At 41.5% G+C, this 24,174-nt stretch overlaps 2 protein-coding genes across 2 annotated transcripts; both read right to left on the bottom strand.

Annotated features, from left to right (window-relative positions):
- Positions 1-969: 969 nt before the first annotated feature.
- Positions 970-3,715, bottom strand: LOC134461899 (E3 ubiquitin-protein ligase TRIM35-like). The gene is made up of 5 exons (XM_063214740.1): positions 3,136-3,715; positions 2,593-2,688; positions 2,212-2,439; positions 1,761-1,783; positions 970-1,667 (listed from the first exon to the last, which is right to left on the bottom strand). The coding sequence occupies exons 1-5, from the start codon at positions 3,523-3,525 to the stop codon at positions 1,490-1,492; spliced, it is 915 nt and encodes a 304-aa protein (XP_063070810.1). The 5' UTR covers positions 3,526-3,715; the 3' UTR covers positions 970-1,489.
- A 4,206-nt stretch (positions 3,716-7,921) lies between these two features.
- LOC134461898 (guanylate-binding protein 1-like) lies at positions 7,922-20,229 on the bottom strand. The gene is made up of 12 exons (XM_063214739.1): positions 20,118-20,229; positions 18,371-18,560; positions 17,920-17,997; positions 17,730-17,779; positions 17,019-17,128; positions 14,151-14,338; positions 13,268-13,510; positions 12,804-13,084; positions 12,326-12,538; positions 11,105-11,207; positions 9,912-10,111; positions 7,922-8,967 (listed from the first exon to the last, which is right to left on the bottom strand). Exons 2-12 carry the CDS (start codon positions 18,558-18,560, stop codon positions 8,716-8,718), a joined length of 1,908 nt encoding a protein of 635 aa, XP_063070809.1. The 5' UTR covers positions 20,118-20,229; the 3' UTR covers positions 7,922-8,715.
- Positions 20,230-24,174: the final 3,945 nt, after the last annotated feature.

Genomic DNA, 24,174 nt, shown 5'->3' with positions numbered 1-24,174 from the left:
TGGCACGTAATTGGCTGAGTAAACTGGTCTCGGAAATGACCTTCATGAAACTCCATTTTGGAAGCTGACATTTTTTTTAATCAATTTTGGCTGAATTCACTAGCCTAGCATTTCCCATTGAAATGACTGGGGGACGGGACTTATTCACTCTCTCCATGTCTTACAGTGCCTTCACGAGCTCGGGAGCTCTCGAGACAGCTGACGACACTGCTCACGTGACAACCAAGTTCTGGACTTTGGGGCATGAATGACACAGATCCCGGAACAATCAGGAATCATGCCCATTTTGTTTTGGTTCTCTTTCTTTTTTCACCTCCACACCCGACATATCATTTTAGCTTAAGTAGGCTAAATTAAACAGTCAGAGACCAGCATTAGGCCTACTGAAATATGTGCATCTGCAATTGAATGCCATTAACTGGTGTTGTTGATAGTGATTAGGCCTACATGATATTTTAGCATCTATGATACTGTTTACATGCCAGTTGCATGCATGGGCGCCATGTTGATGATGCATGTGTCATCACACAAAACATTAGCTAGGGAACTCGTTGTTATATACTTCCGCCTGAGATGAACCTCGAGAAATATTGATCTGACATTGCGTCACCAAATGTTCACGCCCACTTTCCCTGAGTTTTAGCTTGGGTTTCTCTGGATTCTCCACATTTTCAAAGTCATTTTATACTATCTCCATGGTCGTCAATGATGTCTTGCAACATCATCATGAGGCCACAAGCACAAGGGGTGAGGATCATGGCAAAAAAAAAAACAAAGACTAGTGAAGAGGTGGTGCGCACATCCAAGATGTAGATGCAGGACAAAAAAAAAGTCAAAACCATGAACATGAAGATGAATAGTAAATATGTTTGTAAATGTCTGTAAATACCTTGGGATGGACTTCTGTGAATTAGGTCTACCTCCAATCAGAACTTGACTGATGTATCATGTGACCCTTCCTGCCTATAAGGATGGTATGTGTCTTGATTCAAGTCTGATGAAGAGCAATTAGCTTGAAAGGAACTACTTGAATTACTTGGCAATTTCAGCGTAACATTCCAACCTTTAATGTTGGCTGACAAAGCAACATAAGCATAACATTACAAAGCAACATAATATAATATCTTGCAAATGGAAAGATAGGATACACTTATACTCTCCCCAGGTCACCTTGAGACCATGCATGGGACTTATGGAGATGGTCAAAATCTTGCGATGATCATGCATGACTTAGTCAGGGAACAGTAACAAACATGTGTCTCCGAATTCTGTCCATATGTAACACTAACACATCCCCTGTGATTGTTGTTTAATTACAGTGTCAAATTTATCACAGTAACTTAAATATAAACCTATAGCTGATTATAGTCAATAGACCAACATAGTTCCAACGTCCACTACAGTGGACATGTGATGAAACAAATAGTAAACAAGTATTTTTGAAAAAAAAAAAGCTTTAGTCAGGTTTCAGTCCACCATAACAATCAAATTATGTAAAAAAATCAAAAATTCCAAAACATTTTTTCTTCCGAGTCTCAGGAGAGTATTGAACAATCTCCTGCATCTTCTCCCAGACTCTGAACTTCAGGTTGCCAAGGTGCTTTGCCACATTGATCATCATAGCTCCTTGTGGAAGCTTCTCTGGATCCTGCAGTGTGCACTGGGCTCTGGAATAACATTCAAGAGTCATTGGGTGTGGATATAGATTCAAAAACAAAGGATCAAGAGACACAACATAGTATAACTAACAGTTTACTCACTTTTCCACTGTGACCTTGTAGTTCTGCAGAAGCAACAGAGACATTTTGAGATCATGTGATACAATATAAACCCATGATACTGCATGTTTGCCTTTTTATGAAAAAGGGCAAGAAATGAAAATGTGATCAGGGAATCTGTTCTAAGGAGTTATGAGTACTGTATCTCAGGACCCTTTGAAAGTTAAAACACAGATCATTTTATTTCATTTTAAGAATGGGAAGCTATCCAACCATGTTCTGCACTCTGCATACAGTGGAGACACTTGAAAACTTTGTAAAAGACAATACAACGTTTCAATAATAATAATTGAAATTGAAATGATGATTTCACTTAATGTGTGCTGGTTGTAGAACCACCAGATAAAACAAAAATTTCAAACCACATAAGCTATTAACGAAAGTGAAGTTTGAATAATGATAATTATAAATAAAACAAGGTCATGTTTCTTACCTGCAGGAATGTGACATCATCAGCTTCCATCTCCTCTTCTATGGCTTTGATTGTGTCAGAAAGAGATGAGATATCTCTGCTCATCTTCTCAATCTTCTCCATCATCTCACTCTTCTGCTCCTCTTCCTCCCTCAATGCGGCTATCCTGGCTGCCTCTTCATCACGTAGAAACTGGTGAAGCTTCTCAAACTCCTCCTTCATCTGCTTCTCGGCCTTTTGGGTCTGGAACTGTAATATCACGTCTTTTTCAAAATTCTCACTGACTGAAACAAGTGTGGTAGTTTCCCCTCTTTGTAATGATGTTTATGTCTTTGTAAATCACTTTGGTTAAAAAAAAATCTGCTAAATATAATGAAGCGTATTTGACATAAGCCATGTTACCTTTATGTATTGTGCGGTTTCCTCATAGGTGAGTTTCACATAATTAAATCTCTTCAGTTTGTCCTGTAAGGGCTTCAGAGTGGTCTTTAGTATCTCCTGGAATGAGACAATGGCCCAACATGATACAGGGCATGAAACACACAACATTTTACCCAGGGCCACTGTGTGCAACTGTAGTTTTGGTGCTCTGAGCAGAACCATTACATTACACTCAGGGCCTCTGTGAGGAGTTGGACTGTGAGTCGAGCTGAATTTTAGAGAGAATATATAGAATAGGGGGGCAATATAGTAATATATTTAAATAAAAAACTGAAACGTTAATATTATCAGTGGTCAAAATGACAGAAACCAACAAACTGATGTTGCAGGGAGCCATGTCTGCTGTAAGGATATGGCATCTGCTAGTTGAATATGAACGTGACAACTATCAGCAGAGTCGAAACTCCTGATGAGATTTTCTGTATTGTGCAACACTGAATAACTTGCTCTGAAAGGGGCATGTAAAGGTTTAAAGCTTGCTTATTTTCTGATGCAATATCTTACCTTGTGATCATGTGCTGCCTCATCAATGGGATTGAAGTTGTGTTTGTTATGGAGTTTTGACTCCCAACCCACGAAGCACACAAGCTGCTCATCATTTTCACAGAAGAGCCTGAATTCTGATTGGTGCAGAGTGCAGATTACATTCTTCTGATCTTCTCTCTCCTTCGAAAAACGCTCACATAGGTTCTTCAGATGAAGGTTAAGTGGAGGATGCTTTTCTGAAGATTTTGCCCTGCAGACCGGGCATTCTCGTGCTTCTTTAGTTTTCCAGAATCTCTTGAGGCAGCCTTTACAGATGCTGTGAGTACAAGTCAGAAGAACGGGATGCTTGAAGATTTCAAAGCACACAGGACAGGATAAATCTACTGCTGAGACAGACATGGAAGCCATTTATTTCCAGCAGGTGATCTCTACAGTTGTGCCTGTTGAAGGCCTACAATGTTGTCTGCTTTCTTTTTCTCTGCTGCAGAGATTCCTGAAACTGAACTTTGATAAGGAGGGGACTGTTCTATAATCATTGTATGTCAATGACTGTCAGGCACCAAACTAATTCCATGAGAGATACCTAATTGGTTGTGTTCTGCTGATTATGCCCACCTGCCTGTGAGGCCACATTGAGACTTCTTTTCTCTCCATGTGGCAGCTGGTAAACACAGTGCATTGCTGCCATCTACAGGGCTGGGGTGTGATAACATGGACTTGTGACTAATGTAGAATAGCAGCTAATTCAGGGCATAATGTGAAGAAAGAGAGAGGCAGAAAAAAGGAGTGAAAAAATAATAAATGGGAGCTTGCGTAAATTCTACCAGGGAGACTCGAATTTCTCGGCTGTCAAACTTACTAGGCTAACCATCCAATCTCCCTTTTGACAGATCATACATGCGTCATCATTGCCCAGGATCGTCAACCAATCTCAACGCGAGATTGGGGATTTCCCCGTTACGCATCACTCATGCAGCGTTCCCTCTCAGCCAATGGATCGCATTCACGTTTGTTTAAAAATCAGTCACTCATTCTGTTCTCTGCTTTCCAGTTAAGCCGACTTTGAAGCCACCACCACCCCTCCGTCCACCGTCACCAGTGGTTCCCGTCTGTTAGGGGGCAGGCTACGCCCTCCTCCATCTTCGCTGGAGGTTATGCCGTCCTACCCTGGAGTTCAACGCGAAGACGGGAACCTTCGCCAAAGATTCATGCATTTTATATCAAGTGTAAATTGTTCGCCAAACGGATTCATGCATTTTTGTATCATGTCTATTGTTCAATAAATGTTAATAACGTTCATTTGCCTCTCGAGTCTTCATGGTAGAAATAATATAAGTAATAAATTAATTAAAATAATTAAACAAAACTAAAAGTGGAAGAATACAGCTCCTATGTGTTTGGCTCAGTAACTATCTCAGAGAAATGAAGAGGCCTACACTGCACCAGTGATAGGCCTATTCTGTGACCTGGGCTCAGTCAGTATGGTCGTTAAAGACAATAAAAGTTTAGATACTGTTTTGACAGTTTTGACAAACTGACCGATTTGTTTTTCCACTTGTTCTTACACACATATTGATGACCATGGTGCCTATGTAATAACACTTAACTTCGAAGTGAATTATTTTCAGAATTATTCTTCCTTTTTGTATGCATACATCTGTGCGCTGTGCACCTTGTAAACTTGTAACAGTGATCGCACAGTCAACATGAAAAGAGATAAGAGACATGCAAAACCATGCCTATGAGAAATCCCATTGTAATAAGATTTTCTTTAATTATCTTCGAAATGACATAACACATATCATTCTTGTTAAGCAAGCCATTCCATGACCATGTTTAGCACCCGAGACAATTGTTGTTTTCCTCGCACGACGACAGCGGCGTCGGCACGGTCCGAAATCTGTAAAACTCCCAAAAAAATGAATTGAAGTGAATGGGACCGTAAAGTCCAGAATAGCTGCACACCGGAGCGGTTGAAAAGACGGCAGTCTCAATTAGCAGGGTCTTGACCTTGGAAAGGGCTGAACAAAAAAAATCGCCTATTTGGGGATTGACTCATCATATGAAGAGCTCTTTTCCAAAACGCTATATACACCATTTTCGACTTTTTGCATTTTAATGTTGGAGTTGACTGTTAAGAAGTCCTATCATCCATATGTGAATTGTTGCCATTCAAATGTTTTGAGAACATACTTTTAAACCTCTATAAAAATGGATTTTTCAATGCATTTCAATGGAATGCCCAACACAAAAATGTCAATTTCCCAACATTCTATAAAATGGATACATCTCATTTTGGAAAAGAGCTCTCAAAGTGTAACTTGAGCAACACAACTGCATGTTGAAATTGGCAGGAGTTGCCCTTTAAGGCACACCTACTTACAGCTATGTGCAAAACAGAAAAATTTAGCCCGAGAACTACATTAAAAAGTTTTGAAAATCCATGATCATGTTAGCCCAACAAGCCAGTAGGCCTAAGTAAAGCCGGGCATAGGCCTATACGTACATTGGGCCACTCAAAATGGTTTGGCACACTCAGGCACTGCGGCGCATTGAGAGGATGAAATATTCACAAGCACCAATAATAGGCTACCCCGTCTTCAACCTACTGTTTAATTGTGCTACCTTACATTTTTGGGTATAGCGGCAACTGTGCAGTTTAGGTAGACTAGGTAATAAGCAATATTACAGTGGCCTAGCTCACACTGACTGCACTTTCTGTCGTAATTTGGCGTTTAACGCCCAGCATGTTCAATCTTGAGCACAATTCACCATATGCTCCCAACTCCGCCGCTTGATTTCATGTCTCCTCAGTCTTTCCATTACGGTTTATTAGCCTACTCTGTTTTGCTATTTTCGTTATCCCTGGCTTTACATATGAAGCAACTGTGATCAGTGAGGTTGTGGAAAAGGTTGAATAATGGTGGTCCTAAATTGGAAAGCGAAGCGGTTGATGCCAGTTTTGAAGACAGTATGTCGTCGCCAAATTTAAAATTCGATCTCTCTCATGCTGGCGTTACGGGACATACTTAATTACAATAGTGTTCATGTCTGATTGTTTTAATAGTTTTAATTGTCTTTACCGGTTCAAATTGTAGGCATGCAAACTCTGTATCCTGAGGATACCCGTTCCTGACTTGAATAGTGCAGAAATAAGTTAGGGGCGGATTGGGAGACGGTGAATGCAAGACAGAAAAAAGTCGAGTTTAAATTCACGTGGTGGTCTTGTTTAGGGCTCACACTTGTGTTATTATCAAATGCCCTATCAAATGCCCAATGTTAAATAAAACATGCAATTTGCTGTTTGTATTTCCACTACTACTAAAACTGGGGGAGGGACAGGCTAGCCTATAAGTCAACAAGCACTGAAGCACAATTATAGACACACAAACACAGGCAGACGCTGCTCTGAAAAAGCAGTGCTATACTGCCCCCGCATTCCGAATGGCCACAGGTTGCAATGACCACGGTAAGCTTTCCGCGGTAAGGTAATGACGTGAGCAGATTGAAGTGACAACATCTGTAGTTGCGAATCTCTTGTCAATGTGCTAAACAAAAAACATGAATAAAATCTAGTCATCTGATATTAGTTTTTATTTTTTTAACCTCTCATTAGGACGTTATGAAAAAAATCACAAAAGTATTCATTGCTGTCATCTCAGGAGTCCTTCAAACACAGATTTATTCTGGACAACACACTGGAAGCGAAAGGCGTTACAATTTACCATTAGCTGTGGAAACCCAGTTTTATTTTTTTTCACAGAAACACAGACAAAACATGCATCAGTTAATTAGACTGGGTGGTGTGATGATTATAATGAAGGTTGAGGTTATGCCTCTTCCGATAGAATCCATGGATCCTAAGATATACAGTAAAAATACAGTATATATGGGAGTCAATGGTGACATGACAAAGGTTATGATTTGGTTGTGCTTGCCTTACAATGACATGGATTTCACAAATTATGTGACAACGTGTAATTCTTGACCCTGAGAAAGCACTACATTTTTGACAGAGTGAAAATAACATACAGAAGGCTAAATTATAACTTTACACCCTAAGAAAAGAAAAGGAAGAAAATCTCCTCCTATTTCAACTCCATGTTTTTTTTCGACAGACACATAAAAGTTACAGTACAGTAGTTTGTTTATGAAACCATGCAGTGGTTCACAAAAATACTTCATGTCACCCAAAAAACCCTTCATGTCATAAAAAAATAAAAATACGTCATGTCATGTCATAGCTTAGCGTTTAGCCAGGGGAGAGCTGGTCAGTCGCCAGAGAGCCAGTTCAAGTCTGGATGCTAACAAATACATAAAGCTACAACAAAAAGATTTGACTCATATTGCATACTCAAGTGAACATCGCTATCGCTATCGCTTTAGCTGACATGGCCGCAGCCTCACAGGGCGCCGCCATCTTGAGGAGCATAGTCATCTAGTATAATTTATCAGTCATATGTGAATTTATATGTCATATGTGAAAACCATGCATCTGATTTCTTTCTCTGTGCATCTGAGTGTTGTTTCTGTAACATTCATCCTGTCACAGGTTTAATATTCTGTCCGACTGAGGACTTTGTGAAAAAGCTCTGTTTTACCTTTACCCACACATTTTTCACAATACCAACAGTTCATAAAGGTTGGAGCAGGCGTCACCCAACAGTTTTTCTCTTCTTTTAAGGGTGCTGACCAAAATATTGTAAAACTGAAAAATGAGAAAAGGTCGCACCATGCATAGGTTTCTTTATTACACACATTGTGTAACCTATGCAAACCTATGCATGGTGCAACCTTTTCTCATTTTTCAGTTTCACAATACCAACAGACATGTCACAGAGAAAAATATTTGTTCTCCCTGGTGTTTATTGAGGTTGAGCTTTACAAAAATTGTAAAACATCATGTATGAAATGCAATAAGGCAAGCTGGACCAGGAAATTATGTGGTGAGTTCTACCAAATGGAGCCCTGTATACATGGGATTTTCGTTTACAAACATTCGTGTTGTGAGGAGGGCCAAGATACTAAGCAGCCAACCATGTGAGCTCATTTTTCGACCGACAGCCATTTCCAACAATCAGAGGTTGAACAGTGTGCAGCCAGGGATGGTTTACAAAAGGTAAACCCATGTATAGAGGACTCAAGACATGATCCTCCATGGTACCCAAGACAACAAAAAAAGACAATGAATGGGTCCGTGACAGTCAGGAGAGAGACCTTGTTTTGACTCCCACTCATTGTATTTTTTTTTAATCTTTGGGTCCCATTGAGGGGAACAGTGGCATTAATGGGTGGAGTGGTGGTTATATTAATGGGTGGAGAGCTGGATGTAATGGTGCACACACACACACACACACACACACACACACACACACACACACACACACACACACACACACACACACACACACACACAGGGCTGTACTGGGATGTAAAAAAAAAAAAAATCCCACCATCGTCCCCTGAGCAGCATCGACCCACCGGGAGTTGGCCAGTATGCCAGAGGACCAGTCCAGCCCTGAATGGTGGGTGTGCAGCGGATGGGGTGGGTTTGTTAGCATGACTGAGTAGGATGGTGGGAGCAGTTAATGATGGGTTTTACTGGATACAGCAGGGTATGACAACAACTTCTATCCTCGATTTCTGCTTGCTTATCATTTCGCGCGTGCTATCCAGCTGCTCCTTCATCATCTTCATGGTGTCAGTGTGTCTGCAGTCCATGGCCTCCATCATCTTTGCAAACTCCTCACTGCGCGAGTTGGCCGCCTCTTCTGCCTTCCTGCTCAACTCGTTCATCTCCAGTTGCATCTTGTCTGCTTTGTCCTTGAAGCCTTGTTCCAGCAGCCTAGCCTGTAACACACACAAACTCAACAATATAAGGACATTTCTCAGTGAAATTGTTGCCCATTCATACTGCACGTACGATATGTTGATGTTAAGTAAAAAAGACGCACTCTCGGATGTAATTTTTGCAGTTTTAATCTACTGGGTTGGGTTAGCATGACAGACAGATGTTTCGGCCTAAGCCTTCTTCAGCGTATTTCATCTTAGGCCGAAACGTCCGTCTGTCATGCTAACCCAGTAGATTAAAACTGCAAGAATTACACCCAAGAGTACGGCTTTTTTTTTTACTAAACATGAGCTTTGCTGTTTGCTTGCACGCGAAGACCTTGTAAGAAACAGTTGGGAGTTGAGCGCACTTTCTAAAAAAAGACTGTACGGTATGTTGCCCATAGCTCCATTGTTGATTTCACCATGGGCGGATCTGTGGCGGGAGGGTTGGATGGTTGTGGGGACCAGGTCCCAGGTCAAGGGGCCCTTCCAGGATGATGGGGACCCTGTCTTGACCTTGGCAGGCGATACGCATGAACGGCCATCCGGGTACTTTGCGTTACGCCACTTTATGGGTGAAAACAAACAGAATGTCTCATCAACTTACATGCTACATCGGCAACCCTAAATAAACACAGTACATGCTTCAGTCACAGCTGTTTGGCAATATTATTTGAACAGCCGGCAATACAACACGTTTCCAGCATGTTGCGTGTGAACAACGCTTGTCTACAGGTCCTTATCTTTCGTTTATTAAACCCCAACACCACCAATTGACTTGCATTGCCTGTTTTCCCCCACAAATGGGCGTAACGCACATGGAAAACGTCACGCCATTCATGAGTATATGGGGGGGGGGGGCGGCGCCTTAGGGCCCTGTGCACGCACGCACGCACGCACGCACGCACGCACGCACGCACGCACGCACGCACGCACGCACGCACCCACGCACACACACACACCTGTTCCTGTAGTTTACATTCCATGGCTGCATCGTTCTCTTTCTTTTGGCGCTGCATTTCCTCCTCCATCTTGCTATTGAGCTGCCGCATGCGCTCCTCTGAGCCCTCACGCTCAGCTTCAATCTTCTCCTCCAGGAGGCGCTGTTGCTCTTCAGCAGCTCGCATCTTCTGCTGCATCAGCAGGCCCTGCTCACGCTGCTCTACACACACACACGCACACACACACACACCATTCATGTTAATCATACACCTCATGTCGCATCACCGCAGAACATGCATGCTCCTCTACACACATACACGCACGCACATACTGCCCTAGTTGGGGCATGAATGCACGCCATGCCAGTTCACGCTTCAATTCGGCATGGGAGGCAAAGTACGAAACCTCTGAGCTAAAGGTCCGGACCAGGGATGGGCAACTTTTTTGATGAAGAGGGCCATGTTTTTTCATCGCCACCATCAGAGGGCCACATGACCACGGATCTGACTCCAACTCGCAGTGTTGGAGGTGCTGTGGGTTACTCACTGACTGCCCATATTGTTTGGAAGGAATAGAATACTCTATAGTCAATACTCTATTGACCAACAGCATTATTCAACCAACTAATGATTAATGAATGAATTAGTTAATTTGCATCCCTAGTCTGGGTCTAACGACACCAGTGTAACTAAGGTCATCTTGCGCTAGTTTGCCACTCCGGGCTCGAAACCTTCCAGTTCTTGCTTAAGTTTGGCATGGGAGGAAGAGTATTATATCACTGACCTAAAGGTCCAGACCGATAGCTCAGCACTACTGTATCAGTAGGCTTCGGGAGGAAAGTTTACTAAGATTCTACCACCAAATTCTGCTAGCTGGCACCTGTTACACATGCATGCCTTCCATATGGTACATATTACACATTACACATACTGTGCACCACACTAGTATATAGTTTATTGTACTGTATGTAACACACACATACAGTACCTACCTTCACCCACATACATACTCTACAATGTCAAATACAGATAAACATTTCGTCACACAAAACACACACGCACACGCACACACACACACAGACACACATACACAGATCAGATGCACGTGCGCACACACACACACACACACACACACACACACACACACACACACACACACACACACACACACACACACACACACGCACACGCACACACACACAAAGGACACTTACTGCATATTTCTTTCTCCTTTCTACTCAGGCTCTTATCAGCCTGCAGAATGGCAGCAGACTCCTGTTTTCTCTGTTTTAGAAACTCCTCAAGTACCTCCTCAGCCTGTGGAAAACACACACACACACACACACACACACATACACACACACACACACACACACACACACTTTGTTCATACTGTTACATGCTTCATAATAATATTCGGCAGGTTGCGTGTTGGAAGCGCGCCGAAATAGGCTAAAACCAGATACCGTTGATTCCGTTCCCTTTCTCCACACAGCTGCCATACATAGAATCGACCAGGGGTTCCTTATTTAGCAGGAACCTAGTAATCAGGTGAACTATTGAGTAGGGTACTCGTTATTAAGCTGCTACTCCACTTTCGTTTTATACAAAACTGCAAAGAGATTCGTTCATATCAGATTCTCATATCTGGTTCTATTATTGTTGATGTTTTGAAAATTTGGATTTAGCATTACCTGCACTGTGTCTGTTTGTGGGAACAGCAGATATACGTATGTCTTCCACACATTTGTTCAGTCTTCAATAAAGAATGCAGTAAAATCGAATTTTGCTTTCTTTGTTGTCGTTTGATGTACCTTTAAAGTTTAGCAATAATGTGAATCTAGCGCAAACTCTTCTCGTTTAGGTTAGTGTAAAATTAGCCCTCTTTCACAGGCCCTGGCTTGTTTTACTCGGATCATAATTAGCGGGTCGAGCGGGGCGCTTTGGAATCCCTCAGAGGTTGGGCGCACAGCACTATTCCACTCCCTACCTCTCTCCATGCTCCATGGCTGAAGTGCACTTGAGCAAGGCACCTAAACCCACACTGCTCTATGGACTGTAACTATTACCCAGTACTGAAAATAACTGTAAGTCGCTTTGGATGAATGCGTCAGATACGTGTAATGTAATGTAATTTAATATCCAAAACTTAAAAAAAGTCAGAAATCTTATCCTCAATAAGAAATGGTTACATGCTTTGGGGAAACTTTTCTTGAAGGATCCTCAAGGTTTTTGTTTTCGATTCCCCCACAATGAGCAATTGAAGAGCCACTAAACATTCCTTAAGGATGTGATTACGATTTCTACAATAATGAATGGCCACTGATTGCAACTGAACATTTGTCGAGACAATTCAAGATACACCGTTGTCACCAAAGGTACGGTAAATGTTCTGATGCATCTTGTGTCTCTTCCTGCTCTTTACTGAAACTGACCTTAACGGCTCCTGCAGTTGTTATGTTGTAGTTATTCACAATGTCCTCCAGGTCCTTTTCAAAGAACTTGTAGCCTCCAGCCTTGGCGTAAGCCCCCTGTTGGATTTTGGCTCTCATTGGGCCAGACAGGTCTGAGATGATACTCTGGCATGACTTCACAGATGCCTGCTCATTCTGATGGAGGAAGCTACCGAATGATTTCTTGATGGCCTCCTGAAACAGCATATGGAAACAGCCATAAGATACTTTTGTAAGCTACAGCACAACCACGCATGACCATCGCATATGAACCAAACACGCATGTTCTTGTTTTGGAATCACATAGGTCCTAACTGTACATACACTTGTGATGTCCATTTAATTTCGTCTGATTATCTCACCAGTCATTAGTTGAGGCAAACTCATGATGCCTACTTTGAGTCTTCAATGTTAGTAAGAGTAACACACTAATGAAACCTATGTCTCATGTCTTTTGTACCTCCAGTGAGCGCATGTACTTCCCGTCGTCGTCTTTGAAAGAGCGCTTCATGAAAGCCTCAATGGCAAGGCTGTTGAAGCTCTGGTGTGCTGAAGTAATCTCCTTCAGGATCACTGGGAAGCGACTCTTCAGCTTCATCATTCCACCCTCATATTCTGCCAGCCCCTTCTTCACTGCAGCCTCATTCTCAATCTGTGCCATGGCAACCACCGCATTCTCAAGGCATGGGACAGCCCCACTGGCTATGGTGTCCACATACACCTTCACCAGACCAGCAAAGACTAAAGGAAGCCAAGAGGGACAAATATAACCAAACACAAACAAAACTAAAATATTGTGTACACTCAACAGTTCCTTTCATGTTCTCTAGTGGAAGCAGTTGCAACTCTTAATGTATCCATTGGTAGACTTAGTATGGTAGCTGTTACACAAATTGGTTTGATGTTTATGTCAGAGAGACCCACCTCTGCCGTTGACAGTGTAGCCATCACTCAGCTTCTTCGCTGGACTATTGTCGAAAACAAAGGCGCAAAATCGCGTTGTGACCTCCAGGAATTTTGAATCCAGGTCAGATGACTTCAGAGTATCCAGTAGATCCACCTTATCTGGATTGGTTGGGAATGGGAAGATGAAACACTTCCTGGATGGGAAGTACTTTCGGATACACTCCCGAGGAAGGTTGTAATCAGTCACTTTCCTACTAGTACCTTTAGGGAAACATCATAAGTTTGGATTAGCACACACTCATGATTGTCAAACATTAGTTAACTCATATCACAAGGTTGAGGTTACCTATATTTAATCCTCTTCAACTTGTTTGCAACAAACCCTGCCTCAGTAATTCAAAGCTACATTCACTCGTCCACTCCTATCTGTGACTTCCTGTAATAGCAGTGAAGCTTGAACTAATGTGTTATTACCTTAAACACGCCTCATCAAGCTGTTGGAAAGGCTCAAATTTAATTACCCCCCAATCAAAACTTTGAAATATCAGACATAGACAGGACGCCTGGCCAAAGTCACAGGAAGTATGGGCTGACCCAGGGCTGATATTCCACGGACCTTGTCAATATTGCCCAAAAAATCAATTGGGTCCTAACCCATTGTTTCCAAAGATTTATGTAGTCTTTTGCATAATGTTATCGACAGACAGGCAGAAATGTGCTTTCATAAAACTTCTAACCCCATGGCAGCCACAATGCATAATATGGTTTATGAGTCGTCTTACAGCTAAGAAACATTTCTTTGTCAACATGAACCCCAGATTTCTTGAATGAATACAGTATGTCGGTCTATTTTATGAAAACAGTCCAGAACCTACATGAAAGGTATGCCTTTAAATATTACCAGCTTTCAACTGAAGAGCGAAGTCTAAGTAGCCATCGTCTGAAATATCTTTCTCGTCTATCTTTTTCTGTAGTGTGAAGTCCCTCACAGCCCAGATGAACGTGGGGAAAACTTTCACAAACTCAGTATCTTCTCCATCTTCATCGGATGACTTCATCTTGATGAAATCTGCCAATTCGGTGACATATCTGGAAGAGATTAAGGTGAAATAGTCCACTACTCCACCCAGCCTAACACTAAGCCAACAATGGGTAATTGTAACTGAGCTCTATATCCCCCCCTTTTACTAATAATGTATTTTTATATTTTAAAGGTTTTTTAAGTACCCAATAATGTTACAATAGTAGTATTTAAAATTGTATTGAGAAATAAAGGCAGGATATAGTCACATCAGCATTAAAAGTCACAGCAGCATTATTCACAAAATCAGCAACAAATCGAGAGACAAGAAACAAGAACTAGATTGCATTCTCACAGAAAATGCTGGAAGCGGGCTTACCTTTTGGGGCACAGATGAGCAGTTTTATTTTTGATATCTCTATCTCTAACAAACTACTATTGCGAAAACAAAGCTAAAATAAATGTTGGAAAAAATACATCCACCCAGTCAGAAGTTATGGGCCAAACAATTCAGCCATCTTGGATTCAGCCATCTTGAAAGTGTTGTAGCTCCGCGTTTTGGGGATATACTAAATGACATACATGGTATTTTAAATTGGCTAAGGAACACTGCATATGATATAATTTTGAAAATCAACATGGGTTCGAGTGGGATTCGAACTCACAACCTCCATATCTCTTATCCAGCACCTTTGCCATTGATACGAAATTACATACATAGTATTTGAAGTTGGCTGAGGAACACTGCATATGATATGATTTTGAAAATCAACATGGGTCCGAGTGGGATTCGAACTCACAACCTCCATATCTCTAATTCAGCACCTTTGCCATTGATACTAAATGACATACATGGTATTTTAAGTTGGCTAAGGAACACTGCATATGATGTAATTTTGAAAATAAACATGGGTCCAAGTGGGATTCAAACTCCCAACCTCCATATCTTTAATCTGGCACCATCACCATTGGGCCAAGCAGCTGCCTGCCAAAAGCATTCCAGCTAGACAATAATGAGATTGCATTGAAGAGCTGAACAATAGACTTCTAGAACTGTAGTGCAGCTACTCGTTAAGAATAGAATGTTGAGAGAAAATGACAGTTGAGAATGAACCCTTTATTGGCAGCACCTGTTGTGATTGTCTGTATAGCAGTTAGTATGGTGCTCTAAGGCAGACTGCAGAATCAATAACAGTTTCTAGGTCTTAAGCTTATCGTTGTAAAAAAAATAAAAAGAATTGGCACATGTCCTTTCAACAGATTGGAGTCATACATGTGATCGTTTTAACAGTCCTTGAATGAATCGTATAGGTTAAATGGTTCAGTCACAAATGGACCTCTTGTGGAACATGTGCTGACCTCTTCAAAAAGGCACTTCAAGAGTCAATGGGAAAAGCAATGGGGCCAGCCCTGCCGTTTTTACACACCTGCCATTTAAAAAGTAATGGGAGTTGGGACATGAAACTTTCACAACTTGGAGACATCCCATAGAGCTCGCTAACAACTCGTCAACTAAACTTCTAGGTGAAAGTGTTGATGTTTTATGACCGAAAAAGCCTCCTACACTCTGATCTGTAGAGTGGCGCAACCTTGGTTCATGAAGGTTCTACCATTGTTTTCAATGGGGACCCAAACTTGCACAAAATCGTCAAAAACGGAAAAATGACAAGAGACATGGACACGCTATATTAATGATCTCCAAGCTGAGCTGGTCGTTTTAGTGTTTGAACGGTGTCTCTATCTCGAAAGGCCTAGGAGAAGCCGTGTAGTTTTTGAGTACCTGGAATAGGGACCGACATGGGTGCAGGGCCCACCAGGAAAATGCCCGTTATGCCAGATGGCCAGTCCAGCCCTGTCCCTGACACTACTCTATTACTACTTCATTACAACTCATTTCAACCTTTATGTCCCATTATCTCTGAAATGAATAGAGAATCAAACACCCCATTTTCAGGTGTTGTTTATGACCTTACAGGCTATGTTTAGACAAGAAACCAGCCATTTTAAAATATAAGTTTTTTTGATATTCAATTTTTAATTTTTCAATGTATCATAATTCATATTCTGAAGGTTGTTGTATTCCATGCTGTTGAGTAATTTGTAGAGCCAGAAAAGAGCTTTCAAACAATACCTCAGACATCCTTTTGTGACTTACACTGACTGATATAATCAAGGCTGAATGCATAGTGTCCTACCCTCACATGTAAACCTTTGCTAGTCTGCTTCTCCCTTAATATCGGTGTCAGATTCACAAAAATGCAGTTCTGGGGTGCTACCTTGCTACTAAACAGGCACAGCAAGTATGATTGAAATCCGTGTCGGTCGGGTCCCAAAGTGTCTGATTTCACGTGAAATGACCCCAATCAGCACTGTGGTTGGAAAGCGCATGAGAAAAATTGAGAGTTTTTAACATGTTTTGAAGCCGGAAAGGGAAGTGTACTGATGTAATGAAAGTGGTTGGGTATTTCTGAATTTGACATACATTAATAGTAAATATCCTGTCACCCATAGAAGACAGAATGTGCAGAATGCAGAGGGTGGAGAGAGGAAGTGTGTCAGAGGAGCCAGTGCAGGTGGGTTGGGCTAAGGAGAAATATGGGGTAAGTGGGTGCTAGATTAAACTATGTTTACAATAAATTCTACGGTTTTCTCTGATCATTGTCCCATATGTGTGGATGTGTCTGGGTGCCTGTGCATGCGTCCTGTGAGTGTGTGCATGTGTGTATGTTCAAGTGTCTGAAAGGATACTGCAGCTCCTCCACTGCTCTGTTGTCGATGGTGCCTCTGCTGTTGAAGACCAGAGTGCTGCTCAGCAGAACAGACAGAGAGAAGATCTGGGTGTCGTGCTCAGAGTCTCCCTGAAAACATAAACACATATTGACATAATATCAATTAACATTAGTTGACATGAAACAATCAAGTGTATGCAAGAGTATAACTTCAGCATTAGTGCCATCCCTCTACGTACACTGCTCTCACTGTGACACCATCATCACATTCACTGTCTCGATTGTCCAATAATAACTTAACATTATTTAGCACCTGTGCCTTACTCATAAATGAAGAAAATGAAGAATGAGACACTTCTATAGCATATACCATAGGCCTACCGGTAAACTATTTGAAAAGTTTTATGTAGATCTTTTTCATATGGGCTTTCACAGTTGAGGCATATATTACATTTCATTGTGTGCACACTGTGTGCATAGTCAATATGACTATGGGACTTTCCGAGTGTTACTTTCACTTTCAGGCGTGTGAGTGATGCTGATATGCAACAGGTAGTGTGCAACAGGTAGTGTGTGTTTGTGTGCAAGAGAGACAGACAGACAGACAGACAGACAGACAGACAGACAGACAGACAGACAGACAGACAGACAGAGAGACAGACAGAGAGACAGAGAGACAGAGAGACAGAGAGAGAGACAGAGACAGAGACAGAGACAGAGGTGATGTCACCTTGTTCACATCCCCCAGTCCCTCAGTGTCCAGCAGCACCAGAGTGTGTCCTGTGAGGTAAGGGACAACAGACACAAAAATGAGAGGAGTCCGTGTGTTTGTGTGTGTAACTTTTTTTTTACCTGTGTACATGGAAGTGTGTGTGCATGTGTGCATGTGTGTGTGCGTGCGTGCGTGCGTGTGTACACACCTGGTTTGTTTGGGTGAGGTACACACCACATCCATATGCCTTTGGTTTTGGACTCAATGGTGCAGCCCAGAGCAAAGCCTAGAGGAGACCAGGAGGAACATATTCTATGGAGCTGTGATGGCAAGGAGGGTTTATTTCAAAACAATGAAGAATGCTTCCTTTCAATTTGAAACTGTGGGAAAGTGAATTCAGCCATAACTGACCAAAATATTTCCAAGTCGTTCCACAAGGCAAATGTATGTACTATTTTAGTGAGCCAGCCCCATGTCACTGATTGTTTTATTTCGGCATGCTGTCCAGTTCCAGTTCTGCTGCATTGTAATCCATTTAATCACGCACACACACACACACACACACACACACACACACACACACACACACACACACACACACACACACACACACACACACAGTATATTTTGTTCATACATGATGTCTACACATACAGTACCTGTCTGCTTCCCAGCCAGTCGGTTCATGAGGTAGGACTTCCCCGTGCGGTAGAGCCCCACCACAGCCACCACCACCACCGGCTGCTGGATTTGCTGCAGGATCTGCAGTGCCCCCTGCTGGACACTCATCTTCCCATCAGGCCCATTGTCCACCAGACATATGGGGCTAGGCATTGGCAGTAATGCCATCTAGCAGGCATGCACGCACACGCGCAAGCGCACACACACACGCACACGCACACACACACACACACACACACACACACACACACACACACACACACACACACACACACACACACACACACACACACACACACACACACACACACACCACTTAATACTATCCTCCAGGGATCATGTTATGAGAAAAAGCAGTGTACTATCTGGTTGGACAGCATTGCTTGTGGAGTGCCTACAGGGGTAGGCTATTCAGTTTAAAGTCACAGAGGGCCAGTTTTTCAAATTCCTTCCAGTAAAGGGGCCGAACATAGAATCTGTATAACTACGAGCAGCACGGTGTCCGAGGTTAGGGTGTAAAACAAGTGGATAACTTTCCAGACAAAACGAATATTCGCTTTTCTATTTCTTAGAAGCGTTATGAGACTGTTTTAGATACTATTTCACCCTCATGTGAATGCATTGGAGAGATATTCCTAACCTGAAATTATGCCCACCCACAGATAGAACTATTTGTTATTCATTTTGTTCTGACCTTGTGGGGGGCCAGAACCTTACCATCCAAGGGCCGCATCTGGCCCCAGGGCCGCCATTTGAATAGGCCTCACCTACAGTATGACATACAAAGAAATGTAACTAATGGACTTCCCCAAACTCTACCTCTGTATGAAAGGTCACAGGTGTCAGTAAGTTCCTCAAGGATCTGTCTTGGGTGGTTACCATATCTCCCTTCCACTCCTGTCCTTTCCATGGAACAGACAGTCAACGTTATGAAAAGAAATATATTTGTATAGCCAATGAATACTGCGGACAGTTGGTGTAATTGGTCATAATGCCACGTTTTAATTTCCTTATGTTTTTCACAGTGTCAGCACATTTCCTGGGCTGTACAATGGGTCCTGTTACAAAAAAAATGCATGGAGACATTTGAGTGTGGAAATTGTTTACGAAAAGAATTAGACTAACTTATCATAGCATTAATGCTCCAAGGCCTGTGGTTGTAAGTTAACCATCATAAGGTCAGTCAAATTGTACAGTCAGGTTATTCCTCCAGTCCCCAGCTCAGGCACCCAGTTTGCTTGCGGACAGGACAATCTGAAGTCTCTTATTCTCAAACAGCTGTGTGTAGAAGGCCTAGTTTGTAGTAGTAGTAGAAGAAGTAGGCCTAGTAGTATAATTTGGAAACACATACAGAGCTAAAGGTAAATTAAGCAAATGGATGAGAAGTTGTGGGTTTTAGAATACATGACCTTGTTTCCTTTATGTGCTGGCATCCTTCATGTGCACCTGCATCATGACAATTTTGAGCCTTTTTTTTACTCAAGCATTTAGACCACCAAAACAACAAAACAACTCATCTCTTCCACCAATGCCATGCCATTTCTTTGGTCACCATTGTATCATTGGGAAACGGCAGATAGAATCACTATTTGCCGTGATTCTGTGAAAGAGCAACCGTCTGAATGACAGGTCAGTCAACAAGACACGCTCCCAACAGAGCGACTAGCCAGACAGGCCAGACCAATTATCTTTTGAGCAGCACGGTTTGTTAGAAGCTTAGCCTACCTTGATTATCACTCTTTGCACAATCCCGATGGAGTTCGCACGTGAAATGAAGTGTATTTCCTTAAGACTGGTTGATTCCTTCAAATGGTTGTAGAGTGTGCCTGATTTATTGGAAGCCTCGAACTTCTTGCTTTCATAATCATTTCACTTTCAGTTTCGCTTTCACGTTGAACGATAGCATACAGTAGGCCTACAGAACGCCTTGTACAATCGTGCCGTGTTTTAGGGCATGTTATCAATAGGGAGTCGATTGCAATACTAATTTAACTAAATTCAGAACAAAGATTAACCATTTGAAGCACAGAAACCTTGCATTCTGTCTGTGCCCCTTATCTCATTGAGTGCGTTTACATGCAGTTCAGTATCCCGAATATGAGGCTTATCCCGGTTATGATCATATTCGGGATAAGGTGTTTATATGCGCACAGAACGTTATATCCCAGTCTACATTCTTGGCCGTTATAGAATTCTCTTCAAATGCGTGTAGCCTGGATACCAGCAACAGCGTTCCATGGGAAGCCCCTGTATTCGGGATAAGGTGTATACATGCGTCAGTATCCTGGCTTCTTTCGGAAAACTCCACCTAGCATATCCCGATTTCTCAGTATCCCGAATAAGGGCTTATTCGGGATACTGAAGTGTTTATATGCGCAAACGCAAATTCGGGATACTTAATATCCCGATCATATTCGGGATACTGAACTGCATGTATACGCACTCATTGTTGGGGGTCATATACAGTAGGGGAGACCGGGCTGGTTCGATCAGGGGCAGGTATGATCATTGTTGATTGCTACTACACTAACGGTAGGGACACATACACGCGAATTTGCGAACTTTGCCATTCATTCCTATGAGAGAGGCGAAGGCAAGCGATGACAAGCGTCAGCAAGCGAACAGGAGCGAAGCGAAGCGAAATTATTAAAGAAAGTTTAATGTTATGCAAATGAGGAGCGAATTCGCCTGCCACGGCCCAATCAAATCAACAACATAACTGTTCCATTCCATTTGATTCGCCGCGACGACCTGATGACGGTTGGATTTCGCCTCTCTTCGCTTCGCGTGCTTCGCCTCCTATGTGTCCCTACCGTAACGGTAGGGACACATACACGCGAATTTGCGAACTTTGCCATTCATTCCTATGAGACAGGCGAAGGCAAGCGATGGCGAGGCGATGGCAAGCGACAGCAAGCGAACAGGAGCGAAGCGAAGCGAAATTATTAAAGAAAGTTTAATGTTATGCAAATGAGGAGCGAATTCGCCTGCCACGGCCCAATCAAATCAACAATATACTGTTCCATTCCATTTGATTCGCCGCGACGACCTGATGACGGTTGAATTTCGCCTCTCTTCGCTTCGCCTTGCTTCGCCTCCTATGTGTCCCTACCGTAAGAGGTGCTGAGAGATAATTTCAACACCAAAATGATGTCCATTTGGACTAGAATAAGTCGACCTACATTGGAGTTTTCAAAGTCATTAACCCTTGAGGTGAGAGCAACTTTTCAGTTTTGGGGTGTCATTCCGTGGATTTTAGGCTACACATTCCACTCAACACATCCCAGAAAAGTGACAGTTAAAGATAAAAAGATGAAACACCTTTTGATTGACTGTTAAGGGACTCAGCTATAAATCAGAACAAAGTTTGAGATCATCATCAGATGATTGATTCAAGCAGGGTAACATCTTTTGTGAAAAAAATCTGTGCCTAAAATGGCCGGGGGAGGTTCGATCACTAATGTCGGGGCAGGTTCGATCAGTGGATTCCATTGACTTCCATTATATGGCACTACAATGGGGTCTATGTAATTTTTCAGAAACATTAAAGGAATAGGCTATGGAATTGAACTGAAAATAGCCTAGGGGAGAGGGGGGCACAAAGTAACGGTTTTTGCTTTTGAGCTGATATCTTCACATATAAGGCAGTTACATTATTAATTTTTTTTAACACATGAAACGTACACATCTGTGTTACATATTAGCACTTGTGGTTTGTTATAAAAACCTACCATTGCTTTACATTTTTACTGTTTGTGGAGGATGTAAAATGTTACATTTTACCCCACAGGTAGTGTAAGTTGTAACAGGGGGAGGATTAGTTGTAACACATGCTGAAAATATGTATTTAAAACAATTAATTCAGTATAATTTCACCACAAGTGTGTTTGTTTATAAATCTACGATACTTAAAGATACTTTCTTACCAAAGACACTAATAAAAAATAAATAAATAGGCTTTAGAGGCTTTAATTTTATGAGTCATTAAAAATCACAAAATTCAATCTCACAGTATAGCTTAATAATAACTTTTATAATCACTTAATATGAATAATATTTAAATAAGTAAACCCATACTTACAAATAAAATGTGATCGGTTTGCATTTGTGTGCCGATTTTATTTCACTTTTGTTTTTCCATTGACAAGAATGAGAATTTCATTGAGATTTACCGTGTTACAACTAGCCCTCGTGACCTCACCCATGACTGTTGCCAACCTAGCACTGGCTACGAAGTAGCAACAAACTTCAGCATGGTATCATTTTGTAACTGAGAAAACGCAGTATCAGGCAATATCGGAATAGTTTTGGTAGCTTGTACCTATGCTTCACTAAACAAAAAACAAGCGACGTGGAAAAAAATACTTTCAGGGTTCTAAAACACACTTTGTGGAATAACTCAATGAAATCTCAACGAAAATGTTTGAAACTTTTCCGAAGGCTTCTGTTGACTGAAACAATCGTGTTTACAGAAGTAGGCAGAAAATGATTGGTCCGTCTTGATAAAAAGTCCGTGTTACATCTTGCCCCCCGTTAGTTTGTGCCCCGTGCTCCCCTAATTAGGTTCAATGTTGAATGTGACATGTTGTTTGACCTCTTTTGCCAGTAATATGTTATAGGTTTTTAACAAGTTTAGTGATAAGGTAAGCGTACCCATTAAGCCCACCAAAATCTAAAATTCTTTATTTTTCAATCATCTTCACATATTTTTTGTGTGAAATATTTTGTTAAATAGTAAGATTTACCTCTCTTCTCAATGTTTGTCACTGAGTTGATGGATATTTCAAAGTACAATATGAAGATTTTTTACGAGAAAAGTGAAAAGTCTGAATGGGCTTAAATGGTACCATTGGTACCATTTAAGCCCACTTGTGTTCCAAATAAGCTCATATAGTTATTTCTCTATCAAAATACCTGGTGAGGTGTGTGAATTGAGTTTAAACAGTGGAGCCTACATGGCATAAATGGTTTCAGACCAAAAATGTAAGATTTGCTCAAAAATAGTGCATAAAACCTAATTAAATATTTACGGCATCTTTTACTTCATATACTTCATAAAATTCTTCATCTAAACAGAGAAATGTATTTTTTTTCTTATTGATTATTGTTTAGTTCATTACATTACGCCTTTTAAACCAACAACTTGGGATTGTACAGCACTTTTTATGTCCCTCAAAGGCATTTTTCATAAGCATGCATGCAAACTTGCATGCATTTCAATGGGGTGTACCATTTAAGCCCACCTAGTACCATTAAGCCCGCCTATACAAAAAGCTATTTTATGGAAATAATCAACTCCACAAAACATTTCATGATGCATTTCTTTAAAGACCAATGCCAAACAAACTGGAATATGCTTAGAATTCCATACCTAACCACCTTAAGTCTTACGGTAGAGTAAGATAAAGATGGTGTGTGGTTGTATCAAGAAAATATCGGCGTGTGCTCGCTCATAAAACACATCTTTCCATTTGATGGAAATGCTATAATTTAGTAAAAAACACTGCATGTATATATATAAAAATCATTACATTTACCTCTTAGTTTACTAAATATGAAAGTATTTTCAAAACATTTGACTTAAACTAGCTGATATTCTATGATTTCTGACATGTCCCAGAACAGCAAAGTTTTGAGGCAACTTCTTGTCAGTAGTCCTGAGACTGGATTCACTTGGACGGGAATAACTCGACGATAAAAAATGTGATTTGTTTGCAATAAAAAACATTTTGTCAGTTACTAAACCCTTTAATTGGATAGGGTGATGAACAACAAAATTCAC

Source organism: Engraulis encrasicolus, chromosome 13 (genome assembly GCF_034702125.1).
Source record: "Engraulis encrasicolus isolate BLACKSEA-1 chromosome 13, IST_EnEncr_1.0, whole genome shotgun sequence".
Taxonomy (NCBI): domain Eukaryota; kingdom Metazoa; phylum Chordata; class Actinopteri; order Clupeiformes; family Engraulidae; genus Engraulis; species Engraulis encrasicolus.
Note: the sequence above shows the minus strand (reverse complement) of the source record. Positions and strands in the feature narration are given on the sequence as shown.